The following is a 24991-nucleotide window of genomic DNA, read 5'->3' as shown; positions in this document are numbered from 1 at the left end:
GAGGGAATTTCACCAGTTGCTGCATGCATACAAATGACACCTGCTGAAATTCCCTTTTCTATGCAACTGTTAAAGATACAGGAGCCCTGTCCTCTTTTTCATATGGTCACCCTAGCCATGAGTGCTTTGCACGGGGCTCGCACCCCATGGTTGTATTCTGTCCCTATCCCCAGTTCCTGCTAAGCTGCCTTTTTCTTACTCCAGTCTCTCAATCTCTGAGCCAGCTTTCGCGAACCTTGGGTAACACCTGAGAGTAAGTCTTATTGAATTACTTCTAAGTAGACATGCACAGAATTGCAGTGTAAGAAAATTGCACCAGCCTCCCCCTCAGATGTTTCAGACTACAAGTCCCATCAACCCCAGCCAGCATGGCCAAGGGTCAGGAATCTAGGGAGTTGTTGTCCAAAACATTTGGAAGACATCAGGTTGGGGAAGGAAGTCCCAGTGAGACATGCTAGTAGGCATGCAATGTAAACATTTATTTACCCTGTTTTTAGACCACTATCCAGGCAATTATTGTCACCTGAAGAGGCTCACATCATTTATTTATTTTTTTAAAAAAGAGCAACAGGCCTTGCCCATCAGGTTTATGAACTAAAATGACAAGATGCACAAGAGGAGGGGAGTGGAGGGAGAAGAAAGAGGAGGTTGATTAGTTTTTTGAGGCCAGAACAAGGCGGTGAGTTATAAATAGGGATGGGTGAATTCCACAAACCGCTGTTGCAACCTGCCGTAGCCCGTGGAACCATTGTGAGCCACCATGGTTGTGCCAAATGGTGGCTTGGGAATTTCCAGGAAGGTCGTCTTGCAGAAAATGGTGGCTGGGGCATTTCCTGCAAGGTCATGTTGCGTAAACAGCAGGTGCAGAGTTGCCATTTACGCAACATGACGTTACAGGAAATGCTCCGGCCGCCATTTTCCTCAGCAACGGGCAGCTCAGCAAGGGGCGGGCTGCTCTGTCAGGCGCTTCCCAAGCTACAAGGTGCTCAATGAGCATGCCCCGTGAGCGCCTCACCGCTTGAGGAGCTGGAGCTGGGCGCACGGCAGTCCGTCAGACAGACTCCAGACCCAGTGGAGTGCTCACAACATCCCTAGTTATAGGCGGGCATTTGAAATGCTCTTTCAGTGAGGCTGATCTTCCTTTGCTGGTGTTCTTGCTTGAAGAGCAATTGCTGGCTCTTGTTCCTCAGGCCAATGGATAGGGCTGGGGTGTTCCTTTCCCTGTTCTTCTGCAGCCCCAAGGCAACTGTGTTCTTTCTGGGAGGACGGAGGAAATGAGCTCCCTGCAACTGGTTCTTCTCTGGCCAGTGGATGACCCAGACTGGTCTCCCCCTTGGCTTGAAGTTATTCCTGGGAAGCAGGCCATACAGCCTCCCAGAGTCCCTCCACACCCTGGCTAATGGCAGAAGCCAATGTGTGCTTCCCTTCCACTCTCCAGTCCTAGGGCAACTCCACATCATTTAATTTACAATTTGCTTTGGGTTGAGAAAACGGCTTCAAAAGGACAGGCGATTGCAGAAGAAATTAATGCGGTGCTCAGCAGGCAGAGAGGAGACTTCAGCAGTGTTGAATTGAGGCGGGGCATGCGCGTCACAAGATAATGCTCAGGATGAGGACAGGGTTGTTGCCAGGTACACAAGAACTAGCCCTATATAAATTTATGACATTAATAGAGGGTCTGCAGACACTCACCATAAGATGTGGGTTTTTGGAAAAGTGCCACTCTTAATGGTTCTGGGTTTTCTGTTGCCCATCTCTGCTTTAATGGAGAGAGAAAAAGGAGGTATGAGAGATGAAGAGACTCCCGAGATACCAATGAGCATATGGTGCTTAGCAATTTAAATATAAAAGCGTGAGAGCTTTTGAGCTGTATTTTTTTTTAATAGCCTGCACAAATTTAATCTTCTGCTACTGTACTTTAATTACCTGGAAGTGAATTCCCCCTGGTCTCTGCCGCTCACAGCTCCTTTCATGCTGCAAAGGTATGATGTGTTGAGTTTATCGCCGCAGTTCTGTGTGCCTCCACTGAGATTGCCACTAAATGTGAGGAGTCTTTTGGTTGGAAGGGTGTTTGGTACCCTGAAAAAATCTCATCTTTCATCTATGATTATAAAAGACTTTGTGTGTGTTTGTGTCTGTGTGTGTCCATCAGTGCCATAGCACTGTGATCATGAAACCTAGAGATCTGGAACTGCATACTAAGGGCACCCTGGGGGAGTGCACTTCGGGATTGCTTTGTTTTAAAAATGCATTAATTCCTTTTAATTAAATTAATTTAAATTTAATTCATGTGGTTGAAGCCTTGCGGTAACATCTTCAGCCACAAGGGGCAGTCTTCCCTAACCACCGCACAGTTTTGCAGCCTGTACAGTTTGAAGCCAGGGGAGAGCAGTAGGCTGAGGGATGCGGTTGTACCCCCGCCTCCTGTGGTACAGCCCCCCCCCCCCGAAGATTGAAGTGGAGAGACCTCTCCCTTAGGGGTCGATAAGGGCATGCCATAGTAGATGCCATCGCTAGGGTTCCCAGCACGCATGACTTCACTCAGACAGAGTAGGCACAATGTGTCCAACTCTGACCGCTGCCTCTGTTTGCTTGACGTTTTTGCTAAGGGCTATTCCAACCTCTACGAAGCCAGGGAACCACGAGCAGCAAAAAGACAAGTTTCTTGCCCTCATGAATGTGGAGAAAAGGATGAATGGAAAAATGTGTTGGGGATGTCTGATGAAATTTTAGTGTGGACATTTATGGTCTAATAGAGATGCAATTTCTTGTCCGAGCTGGAAAGTTGTACTATGAGAGAGAGAGAGAGAGAGATTGGCTGAGTTCGGACGACACTCTAATCAACTGGGTGGGCAGGTAATAGGAACAGAATGGCAAACGGTGGTTGATTAGCGTGTTGCCCGAACTCAGCCAGTGTGTGTGTGTGTGTGTGTGTGTGAGAGAGAGAGAGAGAGAGAGAGAGAAAGAGAGATTTTAATATCACTGACACTGTAGCTCAATTTGTGTTGGGATTTGATATTTGGCATTAAGTCTTCATAGCCACTTTTTGAAACAAAAATTGTTGCTGTTTAATAACATGAGATACTCTTGCTTGCCATTACAGGCTACTCATTCCCAATTACCTATGTGGTTGTTTCCAGACCAGTACAGATAACAAGAATATCACCTACCCATGTGGTCCAGGTGAATCCTATAGTTACGGAATAGGAAATCCTGCAAGACGCTGCCATGAATTCCAGTGTGGTTTTGCACCCAGTTCAAGGCCCTGGCTCTTACTTACATGGCTCTAGATAGCTTGGGACCTGGATACTTGAAGGACTGCCTCCTCTCGCGTGAACCTGCCAATCAATTGTAGCCCTCTTTGGAGGCACAAGGTCTTCTCAGTAGTGATGCTCCACTTATGGAATTCCCTCCCAGGTTAGATTGGCCCCTTCTCTCATGCACTTCAGGTGGGCGGATGAGACATTTCTATTCCGCCGGGCTTTGAGTATATTTGAATCTTTCCAGCAAATTGTTTTGTGTTAATCTGGCTTGTGTTGTTTTTTTAATGCTCTGTGCTTTTAATTTTACGGAGATTTTAATTGCTGTAAAGCACCTGGATTTCGGGAAGCCATTCCTGTTTACACAGAAGGAGCCCCATGCCTTGGGCGGGCACTTTCTTCCTTTGTTTTCAGCGCCTGCTATTTTTATGTCCTGTATTATCAGACGATGCACTATCATTAAGGAAGGAGCTCCAATTGTGTTGTGTTGATCCTCTTTCATTAGGATATGTTTTAATTTGCATCTTAAAAAGAAACCCTAATTGTGGAACTGAGCTTATTTAAAAATGCAGATGGTTTCTCAATAATAATAATAATAATAATAATAATAATAATAATAATAATAGCAACAACAATAACAACTTTCTGTGTGGTTTAGCTTATTCTCAGTTGGTGGTTGTTATTATTATTGTTGTTGTTGTTGTTGTCGTTATTATTATTATTATTATTATTATTATTATTATTATTATTCCACTGTTTTCCCAATACTAGGACTCAAGGCGGCTTTTAACAGTGAAGGCATTTAAAAGGAGCTTCGGCTGTTGGGCGGTATAAAAATGCAATAATAATAATAATAATAATAATAACAACAACAACAACAACAACAACAACAACAACAACCAACTCCAGGTCCTTTTCTGACTTGGTCCACTTTTCACACTACCTTTCACCCCAACCTCAATTCAAATTTGTTAGCCCTGCAGTCTGTGCTGGATCCAGGTCTTGAGGGCCAATGTGCAAGACACCCTCATTTCTGCCCCCTTCCTCAGGGAGTCCACCATCTCACGTCCATGGTCAACAACTGCTCTTGCTCTTCATCGTCTTTCTCATCATTGCTACCACTTGCTGGCTTGACAGGCAGAGAGTAAATTGGCAGTGAGTAAGTAGGCAGTGGAATCTCATCCTTCTCACCACCACCACTGTCTGGGCCAGAGCAACAGGCAGGTGAACAAGCAGGTTATCTTAGAATCATAGAATGGTAGAGTTGGAAGGGGCCTACAAGGCCATCGAGTCCAACCCCCTGCTCAATGCAGGAATCCACCCTAAAACATCCCTGACAGATGGTTGTCCAGCTGCCTCTTGAATGCGACCTCCCTAGGTAACTGGTTCCATTGTCATACTGCTCTAACAGTTTTTCCTGCTGTCCAGCCAGAACCTGGCTTCCTGTAACTTGAGCCCATTATTCCGTGTCCTGCACTCTGGGAGAATCGAGAAGAGATCCTGGCCCTCCTCTGTGTGACAACCTTTTAAGTATGTGAAGAGTGCTCTCATGTCTCCCCTCAATCTCCTCTTCTCTAGGCTAAACATGCCCAGTTGTTTCAGTCTCTCTTCATAGGGCTTTGTTTCCAGACCCCTGATCATCCTTGTTGCCCTCCTCTGAACACGCTTGAATTGTGGAGCCCAGAACTGGATGCAGTTCTAGATGAGGCCTAACCAGGGCCTAATAGAGAGGAACCAGTACCTCACGCAATTTGGAAGCTATACTTCTATCAATGCAGCCCAAAATAGCATTTGCCTTTCTTGCAGCCTCTTCCTCTTTCATAATAGTGAAGAGGAAGAGCAACTCCGGGGACCTTTCATAGTAGGGTGACCATATTTGGGAAACCAAAAAAGAGGACACCTAGTGTGTGTGTGGGGAAGCAGCTTTCTAAGTCCTGCAGAAAGTGCGTTATTCCCCCGCCACCTTAAAGAACTCGATTGGAGTGGAGGAGGGGAAGGATTTCATTCTGCACCACCACCATCCACTCCAATTGGGGCCTTTTCTATAATGTCCACTAATGACCCACTTTCCCCTTTAAGACCTCAATTGGAGCTCAGGGTGGGGGAATGATGTGCCTCAAGAAAGCATGTCATTCCCTCCTGCCATGCTAATGGCAGCCTTAAAGAGGAAGGTGTGTCATTCCAGGACATTATTGAAAATTATAGAAAATCCCCCCTGACACCATGGAAAGAACAAAAACCAGGACAAATCCGGGGAAATCCTGACAGTTGGTCACCCTATTTCATAGGCCTTCTCCAGGGCCCCAACCATGCCAACTCTGGACACCGGCCCTGTAGTTCAAATCCAAAAAGCATCATAAACCAGGGCATAGTTCTCACTGCAGAGGTAAACGTGTGCTTGGGCTGTAACTTCTTCAAAGTCAGACTCAGGTGAGGCCCCGTGCGGCTAAATGCTCCTCCATTTAAGACACATCAAACATCCCTGCACCTAGAAAGCTAGCATGGCAGGGGGGAAGGCTGCAATCTCCTGAAGGAAAGCAAGGAAGACGCCAGGTCAATCTCCAAGGGGAAGGGGCTGGAGAAGTTCATGACCGAGCTTCACACCTGATACTATTTGCATGACTTCCTGGATGCTCAGTTCTCCTAACTTCTCATGTTCCACCCTACCCTTGGGTTTGCTTGCTTTTAATTTGCTCCCTGCATGACACTGCAAAAACTAAAACTAAAAAACAGACACACATGTGGTAGCGGAGGTTGTCCAGCATCCAAAATCCAATGATATGTGACAAGAGGACTGTGTGGCACCTGGCAGGTCACCAGTCATTCCGGCCTTCCTTGGGGGATCACAGGAACACCACTCTTAGAAAGCTGGGTGCAAAGAACAGTATGGAGCATTGGCCAGCAACATGTTCAGTGCAGAGAATTTTGTAGGTCTGGAAAAAGACAATAGCTCCCAAAGAGGTCAGTGCCTTTCCGCCTTCCCCCAGCCCTTGTCGCACACTGAATAATTTCACATTCCAGCAGTGCACAGATTTTGTTTTCAAATACAAAAATTGATGCATGAGCTAACTAGAACACAGGACAACAGATGCTTAACTCCAGGCGATATAGAACCTTGCTACACAGACAGTGGTGTCAGATTGTGTTAAATCTATTGAAGCCGTCACCCCACTGTGATTTTTTCGGAGTTGGCCGGCCTTGTACCTATTGAAAGATTGTTACTACTTTTTTTTTTTTTTTTAATGTCGCGTTTATTTCGAACCTCAGAAGATAGTCTGGCTTTCTTTCTGCAACGATGCAACTGACGTATAAGGTAACTTTAAAAAAAGAAGAAGCGTTTGTTCATTAATGAGCTTGCATTTCTCCTGCAGGGTATTACTGAGTGCAAGCCAGTTAAAGCCATTCAGTGGCTTGACTTCCTATTAAACTGGAAAACTGAAAGCCAAAAGAATCGCTGTATTTCACGGATGCCAAAAGGTTATTAGAAATATGCAACTATGGGGGGAACCTGGAAGTTACCTTTATCCAACATTGTTTGTATCTGTTTTGGGAAATTGATTATTATTTTTTAAGGATTTTGCTCAAGGAATTATGATTTAGAGATTAGCTTTGGGACATATTCCAAAAATATTCCCGGATATGGAACAACAAGCATTTCTATATCATGTCGATGCCTGTAGGTTTTGTGTTTCATTTCAGCCCTGATAGAATCTATGTCTTAAGGTGGCAATAAAAGAAATGTTAAGCTCTGAATTTCATTAGGAAAAGTTACTGAGCCGGTTGGGCTCCCTTGCATATTTTAATCTTGCTGATGCTAATGAACTCACCGATGTTATGGCATCTGATTTCATTTTCCACGCAGAATTTTATTTTAAAATTAAGCCTCCCTGGTTTCATACATTCATCTCTGTTTATAAAAAGAAACCTAGGGATTTGGGAAGCAAGTTTTGAGCTTGTACGGATTATTATTATTATTATTATTATTATTATTATTATTATTATTGTGTATTTGCTTTTAAAGAAAGAGCCCACGATGTCACATTAGCTGGTGATAAGTGAAACCTTATTGAAGCTTGGAAGACTAGATTGCATGTTTATGGGTTAATTTATATGAATGCCAGCGTGGGAAAGTTGAAGCTGTATTACCCTTCCTGTGGCTTGTAGTGGCTGTGTGTGAGTTTGTGTGTTGTCTTTGTCAATATCATCTGGGGCAGAAAAGCCATTGATTTTGAACAGGTTAAACCAGCCTTCCCCAATATGGTGCTCACTTTGACATATCAGCCCCAGCCACCATGGCTAATAATAATAATAATAATAATAATAATAATAATAATAATAATAATAATAAAATATTTCTTACCCGCCTCTCCATTCTGAATGAGGCGAGGAACAACAATAAATGATAAAATACATAAAACTGAATTAAAACCTAATATACATTGTTAAAAACATCCCCCCACAAAAAAAAATTCCTAAAAACATTCTAAAAACATCTTAAAATTCCACTGGATAGGCCTGCCGGAAGAGATCAGTCTTTATAGCTTTCTTGAATGCTAGTAGACCGTTAAGTTGACAAGTCTCCTCCGGCACTCCACTCCACTCAGGAATGCTCAGAGTCATCATGTAAAACATCTGGGGAAAGGCTGCGTTAAACAGTGTAAAACTTGTTTGACTCTGGAACCGCATACGGATTCACGGAGGGATAATGAATGTTCTGGAACTAAACTGGACCCACCATTGATTATAGGCATTTGGAAACAGACAAGGCTAAAATCACCTTTTTTTGAAATATGCCCCGCCCCAAGGGAACTACACGTACTGCTGACACAAGCCGTTTCTACGCCTGCCTTTTTTCCAGGGATCATCCCTGTGCATGCAAATGACACACAAGGGATCCCGGGAGCAGGCAGGGACAATCCCTCCATTTCCCTGGGATAATCCTTAGGTGTAGAAAGGCCCCTAGTGTCCATTTTGATTCCAGGTCAAGATTGTATGGTTTTAGCTAGGTGAATAGTATTCTTCTTCTTTTCATCTATTAGTTTCGTTGTCTTATTGTGGTTTTAATATTACATTGATGATTGACGTTTTGGATGAAAACATGGTACAGAAGTTTTTTTTAAAAAACACACACACACACACCCAAGAAGTGCTCACCAAACTACAGTTCCCACAATGCCCTGGATATATCAGAGGCATTCCTCACTGGTTAATGGAGGTCATTTAATAAGACGTGCTTTAGTACTTTTCCTCTTTCATTTTAGGAAAATGAATGGAAGGATGCTGTGCATGAAAAGAATCGCCTGAGCCTCCAATATGCAAGCATATCCCACAAAGCACTGCAGTATGACCAGGTAATATCTCAGGAGGCAGATAAGGAACCCATACTTGTGCTTCATTTATCCCTGCACTCCAGATCTGGTAAAAAATAAAAAAAAGATGAGAAATAATCACCTGGCTTCTTGGCCTGTGCTCAGGACTTTATTGATTATAAGTATTCATATGCTGGTATCTAGGGTGACCATATTTGGGAAACGAAAAAAGAGGACACTTAGTGTGTGTACGGGGAAGCAGCTTTCTGAGTCCTACAGAAAGTACGTTATTCCCCCGCCACCTTAAAGAACCCGATTGGAGTGGAGGAGGGGAAAGGATTTCATTCTGCACTACCACTATCCACTCCAATTGGGGCCTTTTCTATAATGTCCACGAATGACCCCCTTTCCTCTTTAAGACCTCAATTGGAGCTCGGGTGGGGGACTGATGTGCCTCAAGAAAGCATGTCATTCCCTCCTGCCATGCTAATGGCAGCCTTAAAGGGGAAGGTGTGTCATTCCAGGACATTACTGAAAATTATAGAAAATCCACCCTGACACCATGGAAAGAACAAAAAGCAGGACAAATCCGGGGAAATCCTGACAGTTGGTCACCCTACTGGTATCCAGTATTCCCTAAATGACCACATTCTTTGGCGGTTGCTGGATCTTGTACAATTCCCTGCCCCTCCTATTCTAAAAGGTTGAAAGGCTTCTGCACGGTCTTAGTAGCCAGCTGCTCTTTTAGCCCCGTCTCTTTCTGCTTTCGGTTCCTCCCGCCACTGGAATGCGGCCCCCGAAATTGTTACCAAACTGGAATGCGGCCCTTGGACTGAAAAAGGATCGACGCCCCTGTTCTAGGGTGTGGTGATGCCTTGAGGAACATTTGCAGGGCTGCCGCGGGGCTCATCCAGCATTACAAGACCAACAAGGCTGCCTCGGCTTGGGGCGCCGGGTTCAGCAACAGGTTCTGTGAGTCACCAGGCCCACCCTGGGGGGGGGGGGATACTGCTGTTGGTCATCCCTTTGCTGTTGGGTCCACTCCTCTGCTGACCGAGAACAGAAAGTTGGACTTACCATGAAGTGTCCTTCGGGTCAGCGGAGAGTGGATCCAACAGGCCCACCCTGGGGTTTGGGTGGCTCTCATTGCGTAAGGCAAGAGGACTTAGCATTTGCGTGGTGCCCCCTAGGTAAATAGGGTTTCCTTGGCCTCCGTCCTATCCAGTATTAATTTGCCCTGTTTTCCCCACAGTGCAGTGCAGTGCAGTGCAGAAAAGGGCAACTAAAATGATTAAGGGGCTGGATCATCTGCCCTATGAGGGAAGGTTACATCAACTGGGATTGTTTAGCTTGGAGAAGAGGAGGCTGAAGGGAGACATGATAGAGGTGTACAAAATTGTGCATGATATGGAGAATGTGGACGGGGAGACATTTTTCTCCCTCTCTCAAAATACTAGAACCCGGGGTTATCCTATGAAACTGATTGGTGGGAGATCCAGGACAAATAAAAGGAAGGACTTCTTCACACAGCACATAGTTAAGCTATGGAACTCACTACCACAGGATGTGGTGGTGGCCATCAATCTGGATGGCTTTAAAAGGGGGTTGGATAAGTTCCTGGAAGCAAAGGCTATCCATGGCTGCTATCCTTGATGGTTGGTGCTATCTCCAGTATTTGAGGCAGTAAGCCTGTGTGCACCAGTTGCTGGGGAACATGGGTGGCAGGGTGCTCTTGCACCATGTCCTGCTTTGTCGGTCCCTGGCCTACAGCTGGTTGGCCACTGTGTGAACAGAGTGCTGGACTACATGGACTCTTGGTCTGATCCAGCAGGGCTCTTCTTAGGTTCTTATGTTCTTGTTTATCTGTTCTAAATTATGGTTTGTAGTTTTAATTGATTCTTCTGCTATTAACAAACCTGCAGTTTCATTGGCCCTGTCTTCTCGAGCTGGAGGACTTAACTCAGAATAAAACCACTGAGTGAAGCATTAACCCAGAGCAACCACGAAACAGAATCCCATGTCACCTTAAGGACTAACAGATTTATTGGGGCTTATGCCATAAAAAAATCTGGTACTCTTCATGTTGCCAGAGGACTGTGTGTGTGTGTGTGTGTGTGTGTGTGTGTGTGTGTGTGTGTGTGTATAACTTGGGTGTAATGGGCAAGGCTACCCTTTTGCAGTTCATCCCAGAGCAAAGCATCATCCAAGAATCAGGGCTGTATCTACTGCTAGTCCTTCAAACTAGGTCAACCATCCCTTCCTGCCACTGGGGGACCTTCGGTGTTCTGATGTGATTGTTTCATTTCATGTATAGCGCATATGTTCCTAAGACAGCAGCTTGCTGAAGCCATCATTAGATCCACTTGTATAAACACAAATAAATGGGATTGACAGACTCCATGAACATATTGGGTAGGCAACAGATGAAATAGGTTGCAGATGTGCACCCAATTCAAGGCCAAATTGAGAGGGGAGGAGAAAATAATAAGGGTCTATTGACTGCGTGCTGTGTTTAAATGCCAACCAGCGTAGGGATGTGCGCAGCCCACTGTGCCAAATAAATTAATTAAACATTCCAGATTCTGTATGAAAGGAAACCACATCCTGAGCTCAGACCCTGGAACAGCAATTGCATAAGTTCCATCGGTCCCTGTTTAATGGGTGGTGGTCCTATTGTGCTGTCCCTGCATAAACCAGTGTCCTTGTCCTGTCCCTGTGGTTTGTCTTTTGAGGGATGTCTTGTTCAAATTTGTAGTGTGACTTGCAAGAACTGTCATTCTTCAGAGCTCAGTTCCCTAGAAATTTCAGTGCTGGAAGTGGATGCCAGATGTCTCGTCTCAAGAACCAGTGCATGTGCCTGATCACTGAAGCAGGTCCTTCTCACTAGTGGAAAACTTATCCAGCAATTCCTCTGGTTTCCAATAATTTCTGAAGCTTTACCCACAAGGACATATTTTCTTCATCCATGAAGGGCTAGAAAGCGGTAGTTCTTAATTGAACTGAGGTTATCAGAAAGCTAAGAGCCTCGTGTGGCGCAGAGCGGTAAAGCAGCAGTTTCTGCAGCCGAAACTCTCCCCACGGCCTGAGTTCGATGCCAGCGGAAGCTGGTTTCAGGCAGCCGGCTCGGGTTGACTCAGCCTTCCATCCTCCCGAGGTCGGTAAAATGAGTACCCAGCTAGCTGGGGGAAAGGGAATAATGGCCGGGGAAGGCAACGGCAAACCACCCCGCTATAAGGCCTGCCAAGAAAACGTCAGCGAAAGCTGGCGTCCCTCCAAGAGTCAGTAATGACTCAGTGCTTGCACGAGTGGTTCCTTTCTTTCCTATCAGAAAGCTGCATCTTGCACCCACATTTGGCTCCCCCCCTGTGTTTCTAATGTTTTTCAGAGCCCTTAGGTAGGGCACCTTCAATGGGCCTCCTCCCTCAGCATCATTGCCACCAGTTGCTATTGCTTCTCATTACCTTTCTTAGCATTGCTACCACTTGCCTGCTTAACAGGCAAAAAGCCAGTGAGCAAGTCAGCGGTGGTGTTCTCACCCTTCTCATTGCCACCACTGCCGGGGGCCAGAGCAAGAGGCAGGTGAACCAGCATGGGGCCATGGTGAAGAGGAGGAGCAGATTCAGCCGGCTCTTGCCAGTGGGCCCCTTCTGGGGTGTGGGTTCTCGGCAGGGGCCCAACCGTGCCTACCCTTGATGCTAGCCCGAATCCTGAAAGACAATAATAATAATAATAATAATAATAATAATAATAATAATAATAATAATAATAATATTTATTTCTTACCCGCCTCTCCCTTTGGATCGAGATGGGGAACAACATTAGTACAGAATCAATACATCTTAAAAATTCTTGATTTTACATTGATCTGGATAGGCCTGCCGGAAAAGGCTAGTCTTTAAAGCTGCCTTAAAATCACACAGAGAGTTAATTGTACGAATCTCCTCCGGCAGGCCATTCCACAATCTGGGGGCGACAGAAGAAAAGGTCCTCTGGGAAACTGATGTCAGCCTAGTTTTAGCTGACTGAAGTAAGTTCACCCCAGAGGACCTGAGTGTGCGGGGCGGACTGTATGGGAGAAGGCGATCCCGCAGGTAACCTGGACCCAAACCATTTAGGGCTTTAAAGGTAATGACCAACACTTTGTACTTTGCCTGGAAACTAATTGGCAGCCAGTGGAGTGATTTTAATGTTAGTGTAATGTGGTCATCCCTAGGTGTACCGGTGACCAACCTGGCTGCCATATTTTGAACTAGTTGAAGTTTCTGAACTAGGTACAATGGTGGCCCTATGTAGAGCGCATTGCAGAAGTCGAGCCTTGAGGTTACCAGCGCATGCACTACTGTCTTTAGGTCTTCTGACTCTAAGAAGGGGCGCAGCTGGAGTATCAGCCAAAGCTGATAGTAGGCACTCTTGGCCTTAATGCATTCCATTAACCATTTTGGAGTTTAGCAGCATGGTTTAGTGCATTGTCTGAACCAGGGCTGTGGTAGTAATACATCAGTGATGTCATGACCACTCTTCAATAGGTGCCCATGTTGCTCACGCAACCACATTCCCACATAACACATTTCTGCCAGGCTACGTACACCTCCCTCCTCCTATGTATGGCCCCACTCCTCCACGGCATACATAGGATCTTCAACTGGGTGAGCAAGTGAACCGGCCCAAGGATTATTGGGTCATCATCACAGGCTTCTTTTCTTTTCTTTTAAAATCATTTTGGGGATCAGTAATTAATCACAGAGTTCTTCTTTCATGGCGATGGAGTCTCTTGAAAGGCTGGTTTGTGCTCTCATGGTTCTTTCCTCTCTTTTGTTTGCTTTGCAATTTTGTGCTCCCGTGGTTTTTCCTTTCTTGCTTTATAGGTGAAAACAGACTATGATCAGCTTAGAGAAACCCACGCCGCAGTGACCAAAGAACGGGATTTGGCTGTGAAGGAGAAACACCAGCTCCAAGCCAAACTGGAGAACCTAGAGCAGGTCCTAAAGGTATGCAGAGAGATAATTTGGGATGTGTGTGCGTGTGTGGAAGTGTGTGCAAAGCAGTTTGGCTCCTGCAATATGCTATGTAAGTGCCTGTTCTTGTTGTTGTTAGCAAGACGCTCGGCAAATAAATAGGAGGAACGTTTGAAACACAAGGCCAGGCTTGACGTTGTGAGTGCAGAATCTTGAAATGTTCAAATAGAGGGGAAGGCAGGGTGGGGCTCAATCATTGGGGGGGGGTGTCACTTATGGGGCTCTGTGCCACAGGTTAGCCACCCACACCTTACCAAAAAAAAATTGTCCAGAAGAGGAGTGCTTCCTTTGCTTTGCCATTCCTCCATCTTTGGAATTTAAAGGAGAAAAAAGAGAGTGCCAAAACAAAACAAGATTAAAAAAAAACCCAGCAACCCAGCTGCTGCATTGAGAAGGAGTGGTTTTAACTCACTCTTTCATCATATCGGGACCTATTAACTTGGCAGAAGAGCCAGGCCTGAAATGTGCTGAAACAGCTTAATGCCCTGAAAAGTTAAATATAACATCTCAAAGGAAATAGCTCTCTCTCTCTCTCTCTCTCTCTTTCCCTCTTTCCTTTCCTGTCCCGTGCCCCCCACCCCATCACTATTGCAGCATCGGAGTCATGTCTGCTGAGCAGGCGACAATCCCCTTTGATCGCCGCGTTCTAGCGTGGAATTAAATTTGAGTCGCTTTCCATGCCTTGTCCCAGTTATTTTCCTGGGGAAAAAAAAGGCAATGACATTCAAGAAGCCATTTGAATCACAGTTAATGTCGACGGTGATATATATATATATATATATATATATATATATATATATATATATATCCTTTCCTGGGGCAGTTAACTCTATTCGGCCCTGGTTAGGCCTCATCTAGAGTATTGCGTCCAGTTCTGGGCTCCACAATTCAAGAAGGATGCAGACAAGCTGGAGCGTGTTCAGAGGAGGGCAACCAGGATGATCAGGGGTCTGGAAACAAAGCCCTCTGAAGAGAGACTGAAAGAACTGGGCATGTTTAGCCTGGAGAAGAGGCGATTGAGGGGAGACATGATAGCACTCTTCAAATACTTAAAAGGTTGTCACACAGAGGAGGGCCAGGATCTCTTCTCCATCCTCCCAGAGTGCAGGACACGGAATAACGGGCTGAAGTTACAGGAAGCCAGATTCCGGCTGGACATCAGGAAAAACTTCCTGACTGTTAGAGCAGTACGACAATGGAATCAGTTACCTAGGGAGGTTGTGGGCTCTCCCACACTAGAGGCATTCAAGAGGCAGCTGGACAACCATCTGTCAGGGATGCTTTAAGGTGGATTCCTGTATTGAGCAGGGGGTTGGACTCAATGGCCTTGTAGGCCCCTTTCAACTATGCTATTCTATGATTCTATGAAAATAAATCTCAGTGGTCCCCTTGAAAATTGTTCCCGGGGGACAATCTCTTCCCTGGGAGCATGCACACCCTTTGTAGAAAAAAGGGACAGAGCAGTTTGAAAAGGGAGGTCCAACCTTCCAAATGACGTGCAATCCCACCCCCCTTCCCTGCCAATCCCCAGCTGACCTTGAAAACCACCTGGATTATGTCAGTATCCCTGTCGAAAGCTCAAAAGAACATAAGACGAGCCGTGCTGGACCAGACCAAAACCCCATCTAGTCCAGCATTTTGTTTGCACAGTGGCTAACCCAGGACACTCACAAGCAGGACAGGTGGCCAGGAATTGCCTCCTGCTGGTGATCCTAAGAAGTACTATTAAAACATGCTGCCTCTGATTTTGTTGTTTATTCGTTCAGTCGCTTCCAACTCCTCGTGACTTCATGGACCAGCCCATGCCAGAGCTTTCTGTCGGCCGTCGCCACCCCCAGCTCCCCCAAGGTCAAGTCCGTCACCTCCAGAATATCATCCATCCATCTTGCCCTTGGTCGGCCCCTCTTCCTTTTGCCTTCCACTTTCCCTAGCATCAGCCTCTTCCCCAGGGTGTCCTGTCTTCTCATTATGTGGCCAAAGTACTTCGGTTTTGCCTTTAATACCATTCCCTCAAGTGAGCAGTCTGGCTTTATTTCCTGGAGTATGGACTGGTTGGATCTTCTTGCAGTCCAAGGCACTCTCAGGATTTTCCTCCAACACCACAGTTCAAAAGCATCTATCTTCCTTCGCTCAGCTTTCCTTATGGTCCAGCTCTCGCAGCCATAGGTTACTACGGGGCATACCATTGCTTTAACTATGCGGACCTTTGTTGTCAGTGTGGTGTCTCTGCTCTTAACTATTTTATCAAGATTTGTCATTGCTCTCCTCCCAAGAAGTAAACGTCTTCTGACTGGAGATAAACCCCATTTCGAGCTGGAACCAGACTCAAATGGGTCTGGGCCTGACTTGAAATGGCCTAGTCAGAGTCCTTGGCCTATATCTCCCAAAGTCACCAGTTCAAGTCGAAATGGGCAAGCAAACGATATTCCCCTTCTCCCAGTTTCTCCAAGAATCAGCTTGAGGCTCATCTCTCCTTATTTATATATTTATTTTATTTATTACATTTATATACCGCCTCATAGCTGAAGCTCTCTGGGTGGTTTACAAAAGTTAAAAACAGTAAACATTTAAAAAGTATACAAAATTTAAAAACCATCAGAAACATAAAAACAGCAGTATAAAAACAAGAGTATCCATTTAAAAACAACAGTTCTGGGGTCCATTACAAAACAAACTTAGCATTGTTAAATGCTGTTAAATGCCTGGGAGAAGAGGAAAGTCTTCACCTGGCGCCTGAAAGATAACAGTGTTGGCACCAGGTGAGCCTCATCGGGGAGATCATTCCACAGTTGGGGGGCCACCACTGAAGAGGCCCTCTCCCTTGTTGCCATCCTCCGAGCTTCCCTCGGAGTAGGCACTCGGAGGAGGACCTTAGATGTTGAGCGCAGTGTATGGGTAGGTTCATGTCGGGAGAGGCGTTCCATCAGATATTGCGGTCCCAACCAATGTAGGGCTCTATTGGTTAAAACCACACCTTGAATTGGGCTCTGAAACGTATAGGCAGCCAATGAGCGGTAGTGAGTGCTATTCAATTTGCGTGAACGGGGAAATTGCATAAATAAGAAATAATCAAACTGGAAAATCACACAGAATTTTTGAGTGGTTTCCCACCTACCCACCCATGTTTTGCAACTTTCCCCCATAGACTAAAGTGTGAAAATTCACTTTTTTTTCTTCAAAATTCTGCATTTTCGTACTGCTTTTCCTCTGACACTGGTCCAATTTTTGAACATTTTTCTCGAATTCAAGGCTCCTCACATTCGAGGTACTTCTGGGCAGAAATGTATACGATGGCACTGTAAATTGTTCATGCTGGTCTATACAATTTTTAAAAAATCATGTAGTACCTTCGTTCTTTAGCTGGGCTTCCCCTTCATTTCCCAACCCCTGCCAATTTTGTCAGCTCATTGAACTGACTCCTGGGGTCTCTTTCAGAGCGATGCAGTGAAGTTCAAATGCTGCTTTACAATCTTAACTTTGTTGGACAAGCAAAAAAGGAGGCCAGGCCAGGCACAGTGTGTGTATATTTCAGCGTGAACAAAGGCAGACAAAGCAACTCTGCCTTTGAGTTTTAAGCAGAGAAAGAAAGAAAACCCCGTTTTCCAACATCTGTCCCCTGCCCTTTACAAAAGCAGAAAGAAAGAAAGGCTTTGCCAAGCAAGCTCAGATACTTCTCATTCCTATTTTAGCCCTTCAAAAAACAGGCAGAATCATAATGATTCTTGCTGCTTTTGCTAGCTAAATGTAGACAATTCCAAGTCAGAAAGTTGGCCTCTATGCAGTGGGGAGTGAAGATTTGCCACCCCTTTTGTCCACACTGAAGTCCTTGGGCGGGCACCACTTCCTGTCAGCCTATTTAATGGGAACCGTTGGCAACAGATGCAAGAATTTGCGGAGAGAGGACAGCCTGATTAAACCATTTCCTGGGATGCTATCAAAGACCACTTGCTTAAAGGTGGAATCGGAGCCTGCAACAAACTCTCTCCCACTGGTTGTCTGCCTGTCCTTTTTCTCTTTCTCTTTTGCCCAGCAGACACTCAGGATTCCATATCCACTAAACACACTCAATCCTCAGTGGATTCTTTTGGGAAGGTTCTGTCGTGTTTCTCAGAACACTCCTGCTTTCGATGGGAGGCAAATGATGAGGCTTGCTAAGTAATCCACAAGCTTTTATTAAACAACAAATGCCTCTCCTAACTGAATAGAATCTAACCTCTTGGAAACGTCCCCCTAGGCAAAGCTATGCAAACTAAGTAAGACAATTGTCCGCTCAAGAAGAATAGCAAGCCACTTCCCAAATGCCGGTAACTTCAGAGAGCCTGGTGCAGGGGCAGGTTCTGGCATAATCAAACTGACTTTCTCACGCCTTCCTTCTGCCCCGAGCGTTTGAGCTTCTGGCAGACTCTAGCATCAGCTAGCTTGTCGGGATGCTCACCTCTGGAAGAAGGCTTACTTCCCACTGAGTGTGTAGGATTTGGCCTTGAGGAGATAAGCTCTGGAGAGCGCTGACTCCCAGCTGGGGAATCGCCCGTGAGAGCTTCCTCCCCCACTGGTCCAGGCTGGCTGGTGTCTGGCGCTGCGTCTTCTAGTTCTGAATCTGATTCTGATTGATTACCTGAAACATCTTCTCCCAAAACAGGGGCAGTAGGGTTAGACAGGACAGGTTCTCCTTCACAATCTTTTCTCTCCTGCAAGCCTTGGGTTTCCCCTGAGCCTACTTCCATCTCCCTCTTGTGCAGGGATGGTGCTGCTTTAGCTCCAAAACCAATCAGAAGAAATATAGGACAATCAAGGGCTGTTGGCCATAATTTGCGAAACGAAACTGCCAGCACTTTATCCCTGTTCACATTTTTATGCACTGATGATTTATACCAAGCCATCAGGTTAGAAATGGTGCTTTGCAGAGTCAGATAGGCAATGTGGACAGATCTCTTCTCTCAAGGAGCTTACAATCTAAAACAGACAAGTGGTGAAAGCAATACAAGGCAGGGAGGGAGAGGCAAGAGTATGAAGACCTGACCATGGGGCAGATACCACTGCCCACAGTTGTTGTTGTTGTTGTAGTTGTTCATTACATTAAAGTTTGGCTACAGCTAGGGATGGGTGAATCTATTATTTATATCCCGCTTTTTTCCTCCAAGGAACCCAAGGCAGTGTACATAATCCTCCTCCTCTTCTCCATTTTATCCTCACAACTACACCCCTGTGAGGTAGGTTGGGCTGAGAGTCTGTGACTGGCCCAAAGTCACCCAGTGGGTTTCCATGGCTGAGCGGGGACTAGAGCCCAGATCTCCCGACTCCTAGTCTGACACTTTAGCCACTACACCACACTGGCTCTCAGTAATCTGTGTTACTTCACCTTGTTTTTACTCATAACTTCCTTTCCTTCCATTTTCCCTATTAATCTGCAATATTAATGCAGATTCATATTGAGGCAAATCAGACGCTGGTTCAGTTCAGACAACACGTTTCTCAGCGGTGGCTTTAGAACTCCACAGTGGAGTTTTTACACCACTGTTGGGAAACGTGTTGTCTGGCGGGAAAACTCCACACAATGGCAAGAGGGGTTTTTTTTGGGGTGTGTGTGTGGAAACACTCCACACAGAATATCCACACCATGCAGAGGAGAGTTCCTGCACAACCATTGTGTTGTGTGTTGTGTGGAAGGCTCTGTGGAGTTTTCCATTGCATTGTGTTGACATTTCCCACTGGCTACAGAGTTCCCTGGCAAGAGCGGCAAAAGGAGTCAGTCCCCCTCTAGGAGAGCCGCCAAGATTGGTTTTTAGCACCAATGGCTGATGGGATACCATCGGGAGAACTGCGACAGGAGAGAGGGCAAAGGAACTGTCGATCAAACATCGTGATGGATTTTACTCAACTCCATGGTAGACCACAGTTACACAATGGTAGAGTTAGAACATGTTGGGTGGGGAGTACTCCCTAAAAACTCAACCGTTGAGTGGAGTTTTCACACTGCATTGATTAACATGTTGTCTGAACCTAGCCTTTTTGTCTATCTAGCCCAGTATGGTTTATTCTGACAGGCGGCACTTTCCCAGGGTCTCCAGAATCTTTTCCCATCACCTGCTACTTTTAACTGGAGATGCCCGGGATTGGATCTGGACTTTCTGCATGTGCCCAACCACCAAGCTATGGCCCTTCTTACCAGTTTCCGTACTGCTTTGGCTCCATGTTTGTGGTTTTCTGACTCACTGTTTATGGCTCCACCTGTCGGATATCAGACTTAATGTGTCCTGTTGCTTGTTCAAAGGTTTTGACATTTGTCAGGCGTTTGAGCAATCCCAAGGCAAAACAAAGCTCCTATTAATCAAAATAATTTATTCAGGAATATATTGGGAGCAGGATCTACACTACTGCTTTATAATGGTTGACAACAGTATTGACAACTGTTCAGGCCAAGGACACATTTCCATATACTGTTCTCAAACCTTTTTCAAAGTGTTATAGCCTGCTTGGTGGATATCTCAAAGCATGTCAAAAAGAAACGTTAAAGAAAACCTAATGATATAATTCTGGATAGACATTAAATGGCAACAATTAGGGATCACCTCTTAAAGTCTCTCAGAATTTAAGACAGCCGTAAAGACTAGTCTCTTCCGGCAGGCCTATTCAGATGAATTTTAAACCTAAGAATTTTAAGATGCTGCGATTGTTATTTTAATATTGTATTGGTTTTATATGCTCTTTTAACTAATTCTATGTATTATATTGTGTTTGGTGTTGTTCCCTGCCTCGATCCAGAGGGAGAGGCGGGTAATAAATTATTATTATTATTATTGTTGTTGTTGTTGTTGTTGTTGTTATTTACAAAGGATCTATTATAATTTGGGGGCCAGTATCAGCCAGGAAATGGGGTGCAAATCTAACAAATAATATCAGCCTTTACAAAAAGCTTTGGATAATGTGAAGAAAATCTTCGATGGAACTCTTGCTGCATCCGTGTGATTTGCTGCTGGAAAGCTATGATTGGGGACAGCCGGTACATGCAATGAATTGTCGGATGGTTAAATTTCCCACACTCCTCGGGCGCCTGTTTCATTCACTTGGCATTGCTCCAAAGGGCTCCCCGTGCCTTTTAAAGATTAGCATTGCACGCCTAAGCAGTAGCGGACCAGTTGCTTAGCCAGACTCATGGGTTGCTTTCCTTTCCTACTCAACAGCATATGCGAGAGGCTGCTGAACGGCGGCAACAGCTGGAATTGGAGCATGAGCAAGCCTTGGCTGTTCTCAACGCAAAACAGAAGGAAATTGAACTCCTGCAGAAGGTAAGTTTCAGGATCAGGATCGTTCTCCTAGTGTGGGGGACTGGGTTTCGGGGGCTGAATCAGACTCGGAGACTGAAGAAGAACCAGAACCAGATGTACACCAGCCAAGACAGGAAGTGGGGAGGGAGACTCTTCAGGAGTCAAGGATGAATCTTCCCAGGAGGTTATCGGACAAAATGGCCAGGCTCAGAGGTCATCCTCCCAACACCAGTTTGGGAACTCAGCCTCTGTTGGAGGTGGATGGAACATCAGAGTTGACAGATTCCCCAGACTCTGCCGCAGGGTCAAGCAGGGGGACTTGAGAGGAGGTTCACTAGAGTAGCCACTTGCCTGAGGTTTCAACTCAAGGAACCTCCCTGAAGGAGGGATTCAGTAAAAGCTAGGGATGTGCTCCACTTCTCCTCAGACTGGAGAAGCAGGAGCGGATCGGGGGGCTTCGCCTCCCCTTAAGGCGGAGGCGAAGAGGATCGAGGGAGCCGCGGAGAGTTGCGGAGCGGATCGAGGTGAAGGCGGATCCTTCGCCTTGATCCGGAGCTCCGCAAAAAAGGTAAGGGGGTTTACTTGGCCCTGTTGCTGTCGCTGCCACCCATGCGGCAACCGTGACAGAGCCAGGTAAGGGGGCAAGGGGGAGGGTTTTTTTACCTGCATCCATCCGTGGTCCCGCGGCTGCTTCAACTGAGCCCGAGGACTCAACCAGGAAGACAAGGCCGCAGCTGCAGCCTGGTCTTCCTGCTTGAGTCCTCGGGCTCAGTTGAAGCAGCCGTGGGACCGTGGACAGATGCAGGTAAGGGAGAGGAGGAAGGGGGGTCTTACCTGCATCTGTCCCGGCCCATCCCAGCTTCACTAGAGCCCATGGCTCAACCAGGGCCTACAGTTTTGCTTACAGCCAAGCTAAATTTGGCCATTTTTATCCTCTGTCGTGGTTTGCTGCCGAAATTTGGCAGCAGAAATGCCAAATTTTTTTCTGCCACCATGGCAGGACTGTTGTGGGTCTGGGGTGGGGTGGGAGCAAAAATGGCCCCAAGATCCACCCACCCCACAAAGTTGCTCACCCATCTTAAAGCCAAACTGCGCATTAAACACAATGAGATGGTAGAATTTCAGACTGCCCCACTAAATTTGCAGGTGCAGCTCTTCCATGTGAAAAAGCAAAAAATGATAGAAGATGGAGCCATATCAGCATGGAAGGCTGGTGTAGACTTTGACTCTGCAACCATTGGTTTTATGTGTTTCCAGTGCTGTGTTTCCTACAGACAAAGCTAATAACCACTGGTTTCACCTTAGCCCTCTGATAGTGTAATCAGGAGCGATTGTATTTCAGAATATATGAAACATCTCTCCCCTCTCAGGCTGTCCTACCCAGCCTCCCAATCACAGAACGAAGAACATAATATTGTCCTCACAGACTCTATGCTGATAAGGAGATCTAATAAGATAACCAAGTTTGCCACGAACCTAGGTTTACAGCGCATATGTGTATGTCGCTTTCTGCATTTTTGATATGGGCTTGAATTCTGGGAAGATATACGTTATCATTAAGCCTGCAATGATAGATAAGACAAAGGTTTCTTATTACCTGCCAAGGTATTGTTTGCACTCCAGAGACCAATTTTGTTTGGTGTATTTTTATTTTTATTATTATTATCAGATGCTAGTAGAAAGGGGATATTGGTCTAATGCAAAAAGTGAGCACTGCACTCTTCTTTTTCTTAACAAAAGGATATTTTTGCACACTCCATTTCTCCAAGGTAGTCAGAGGGTCTCAAAGAAGGATCTGTTTCTTTAGAAGGCAAAAGAGTGCAGGAGGTGTGTGAAGTTGGCCAGGAATTGATGAAGCATCATCCCCAATCCCCTTGGTCTATGCTAGGGTAACCATATGAAAAGGAGGACAGGGCTCCTGTATCTTTAACAGTTGTATAGAAAAGGGAATTTCAGCAGATGTCATTTGTATGCATGTTGCACCTGGTGAAATTTCCTCTTCTTCACAACAGTTAAAGCTGCAGGAGCTATACTGCAGCTATACTGTGACTGGATTTAAAGGAGGGCAGGGCACCTGCAGCTTTAACTGTTGTGATGAAGAGGGAATTTCACCAGGTTCTCCATATATACAAACGACACCTGCTGAAATTCCCTTTTCAATACAACTGTTAAAGATACAGGAGCCCGGTCCTCCTTTTCATAGGGTCACCCTAGTCTATGCATGGCATTGGTGGGACTTTGTGTGACACTGCCTGGAGGAGGGGCTTATGAGGCGATATTAACCTTCGGGGGCTCTCCTCCTGGCCTCTTTGAAGAATGGGTCCTGGTGGACTGATTCCTTTTTGCTCCTTCTGCTCGGAGTAACAGAGCACTGACAGGGGCAGCAGCAGTGGATCAGTCAGAGGGCAGCCGGAGGACTGTTCCTGCTGCATCTGGATCCCCCTCTGGATCCCTCTCAGTGGCCCTCTCAATTCGGCACTTATTGTTTGAGACATTAGGGTGTGCCTGGGCATACCTGGCACAACCCTTGCGCAGACCTATTCACACAAATGTGCAGGTCAGTATGCACCATCTGCAAGGCTTTGCTGCAAGGTGTTCTGGAATATATGCCTCTAAGATTCTGTATTGCAGCCTTTTAAAGTATGTTAAAGGCCCCAGAGTATGTTCAAAACCACCAACCAGCCATAATGTTCGTAAAGACCTGTTGGGTTGGATAACAGGAATGTGGCATAATTGTCTTCCTCTATTTCTCTATGTCTTTTCAGGCTCAGGTTGAAGCTAAGAAAGAACATGAAGGTGCAGTTCAGCTGCTAGAGGTAAGCAAGGCCCTCCTCACCTTTTCGTGGTATTATAATTAGGGCTGCAAGCTGAAGTCCATTAAACTGGTAGATTAATCAATTGGTAGATTACTCAGGAAAAAGGAAAGGAACCTCTCATGCAAGCACTGAGTCATTGCTGACTCTTGGAGGGACGCCAGCTTTCACTGACGTTTTCTTGGCAGGCCTTATAGCGGGGTGGTTTGCCGTTGCCTTCCCCGGCCGTTATTACCTTTCCCCCAGCTAACTGGGTACTTATTTTACCGACCTATTCAACTTGTAGATTAATAGGTAAGTATAGTATATATATTTTTAATTGATCAGGATAACAGTTAAGAGCATGCTGGCTTCTGTTTTGAGGCTGTTTGGGTGTATTACTGTAACAAGGAATCTTAGCATAAAATAATTAACTCTGCCTGTTCCTTCCAATAGTGAGTGGTAGGTTTGGGTTACACCTCCAAATTACAACTCCTCACTCTTTCCTCCTTGCATCCAGCCCAGAACATAGGAAAAGAGTCTGAAATGGGGGAGAGAGGCAGAGGAGCATGATGGGAAAGGGATTGAGAAGAGGAGAGCCCAAGTGAGCATTGAAACGGTTGAGCTCAAGCGTTGCGTGCTGAAGGTCCCATGTTCAATCCCTGGAAACTCCTGCTAAAGGGATCTTGGGGTGTTTGTGGGTGGTAGAACTGGGAAAGGCCATCATCCAGGAACTCTGGGTTGCTGCTGTCAAGTCAGACTAGACAATACTGGACTGGATGGACAAATGAGATGGATCGGAATGAAAAGGCAGGTCTGTACGTGAACATCAGGGATTGGAGGAAAGAAGGAAGTTGAAGAGAGCAAAGGGGCAGCTTGAACATAAAACAGGAAAGGGTAATGAAGGCCCGGTGAAGCGGAGAATTGAGTAGGTGGAAAGGGGAAGTAGAGGTGAGCTCAGGAAGGAGGAGAAGCCTAGCGAAGCGTACCCCTGCAGTAAATGGTGTTCACAGGCATCCCCTCTCCCTGGGGAGCAGTAGTTCCATGCCGTGGGGCTAGGGAATCTCTAAAGGAGAACCCTCAACACCATCAACATGCTCCAATCCCCAGGATTCTTTGTGGGGAGCCAGGAAGGTTAAACTGGTCTGCAAAGCAGATTGTAGTGTATGTGTGTATGTTCTGTGTTTTAAAATTTTAAATTTTGTATACTTGTTTTTATCTCAATTTTAGAATTTCTGTATACCGCCCAGAGAGCTCTGGCTATGGGAGCGGTATATAAGTGAAATAAATAAATAAGTAAATAAATAAATAAGGCAAGACCAGGGATAGCAATTAATGTGGTTAGCGATT

General features: G+C 45.7%; 1 protein-coding gene across 1 annotated transcript in view; it reads left to right on the top strand.

Annotated features, from left to right (window-relative positions):
* Positions 1–24991, top strand: part of RIMBP2 (RIMS binding protein 2) — a 195815-nt gene that overhangs the window by 110350 nt on the left and 60474 nt on the right. Inside the window, exons 5-8 of the mRNA XM_063143936.1 lie at positions 8522–8611; positions 13435–13557; positions 20766–20870; positions 23615–23665. Coding sequence (XP_063000006.1) covers positions 8522–8611; positions 13435–13557; positions 20766–20870; positions 23615–23665 — 369 coding nt within the window. The remainder of the gene's footprint in view (positions 1–8521; positions 8612–13434; positions 13558–20765; positions 20871–23614; positions 23666–24991) is intronic.

Source organism: Elgaria multicarinata, chromosome 18, assembly GCF_023053635.1.
Source record: "Elgaria multicarinata webbii isolate HBS135686 ecotype San Diego chromosome 18, rElgMul1.1.pri, whole genome shotgun sequence".
In the NCBI taxonomy this organism is placed as follows: domain Eukaryota; kingdom Metazoa; phylum Chordata; class Lepidosauria; order Squamata; family Anguidae; genus Elgaria; species Elgaria multicarinata.
This window is presented reverse-complemented; position numbering and strand designations above follow the sequence as displayed.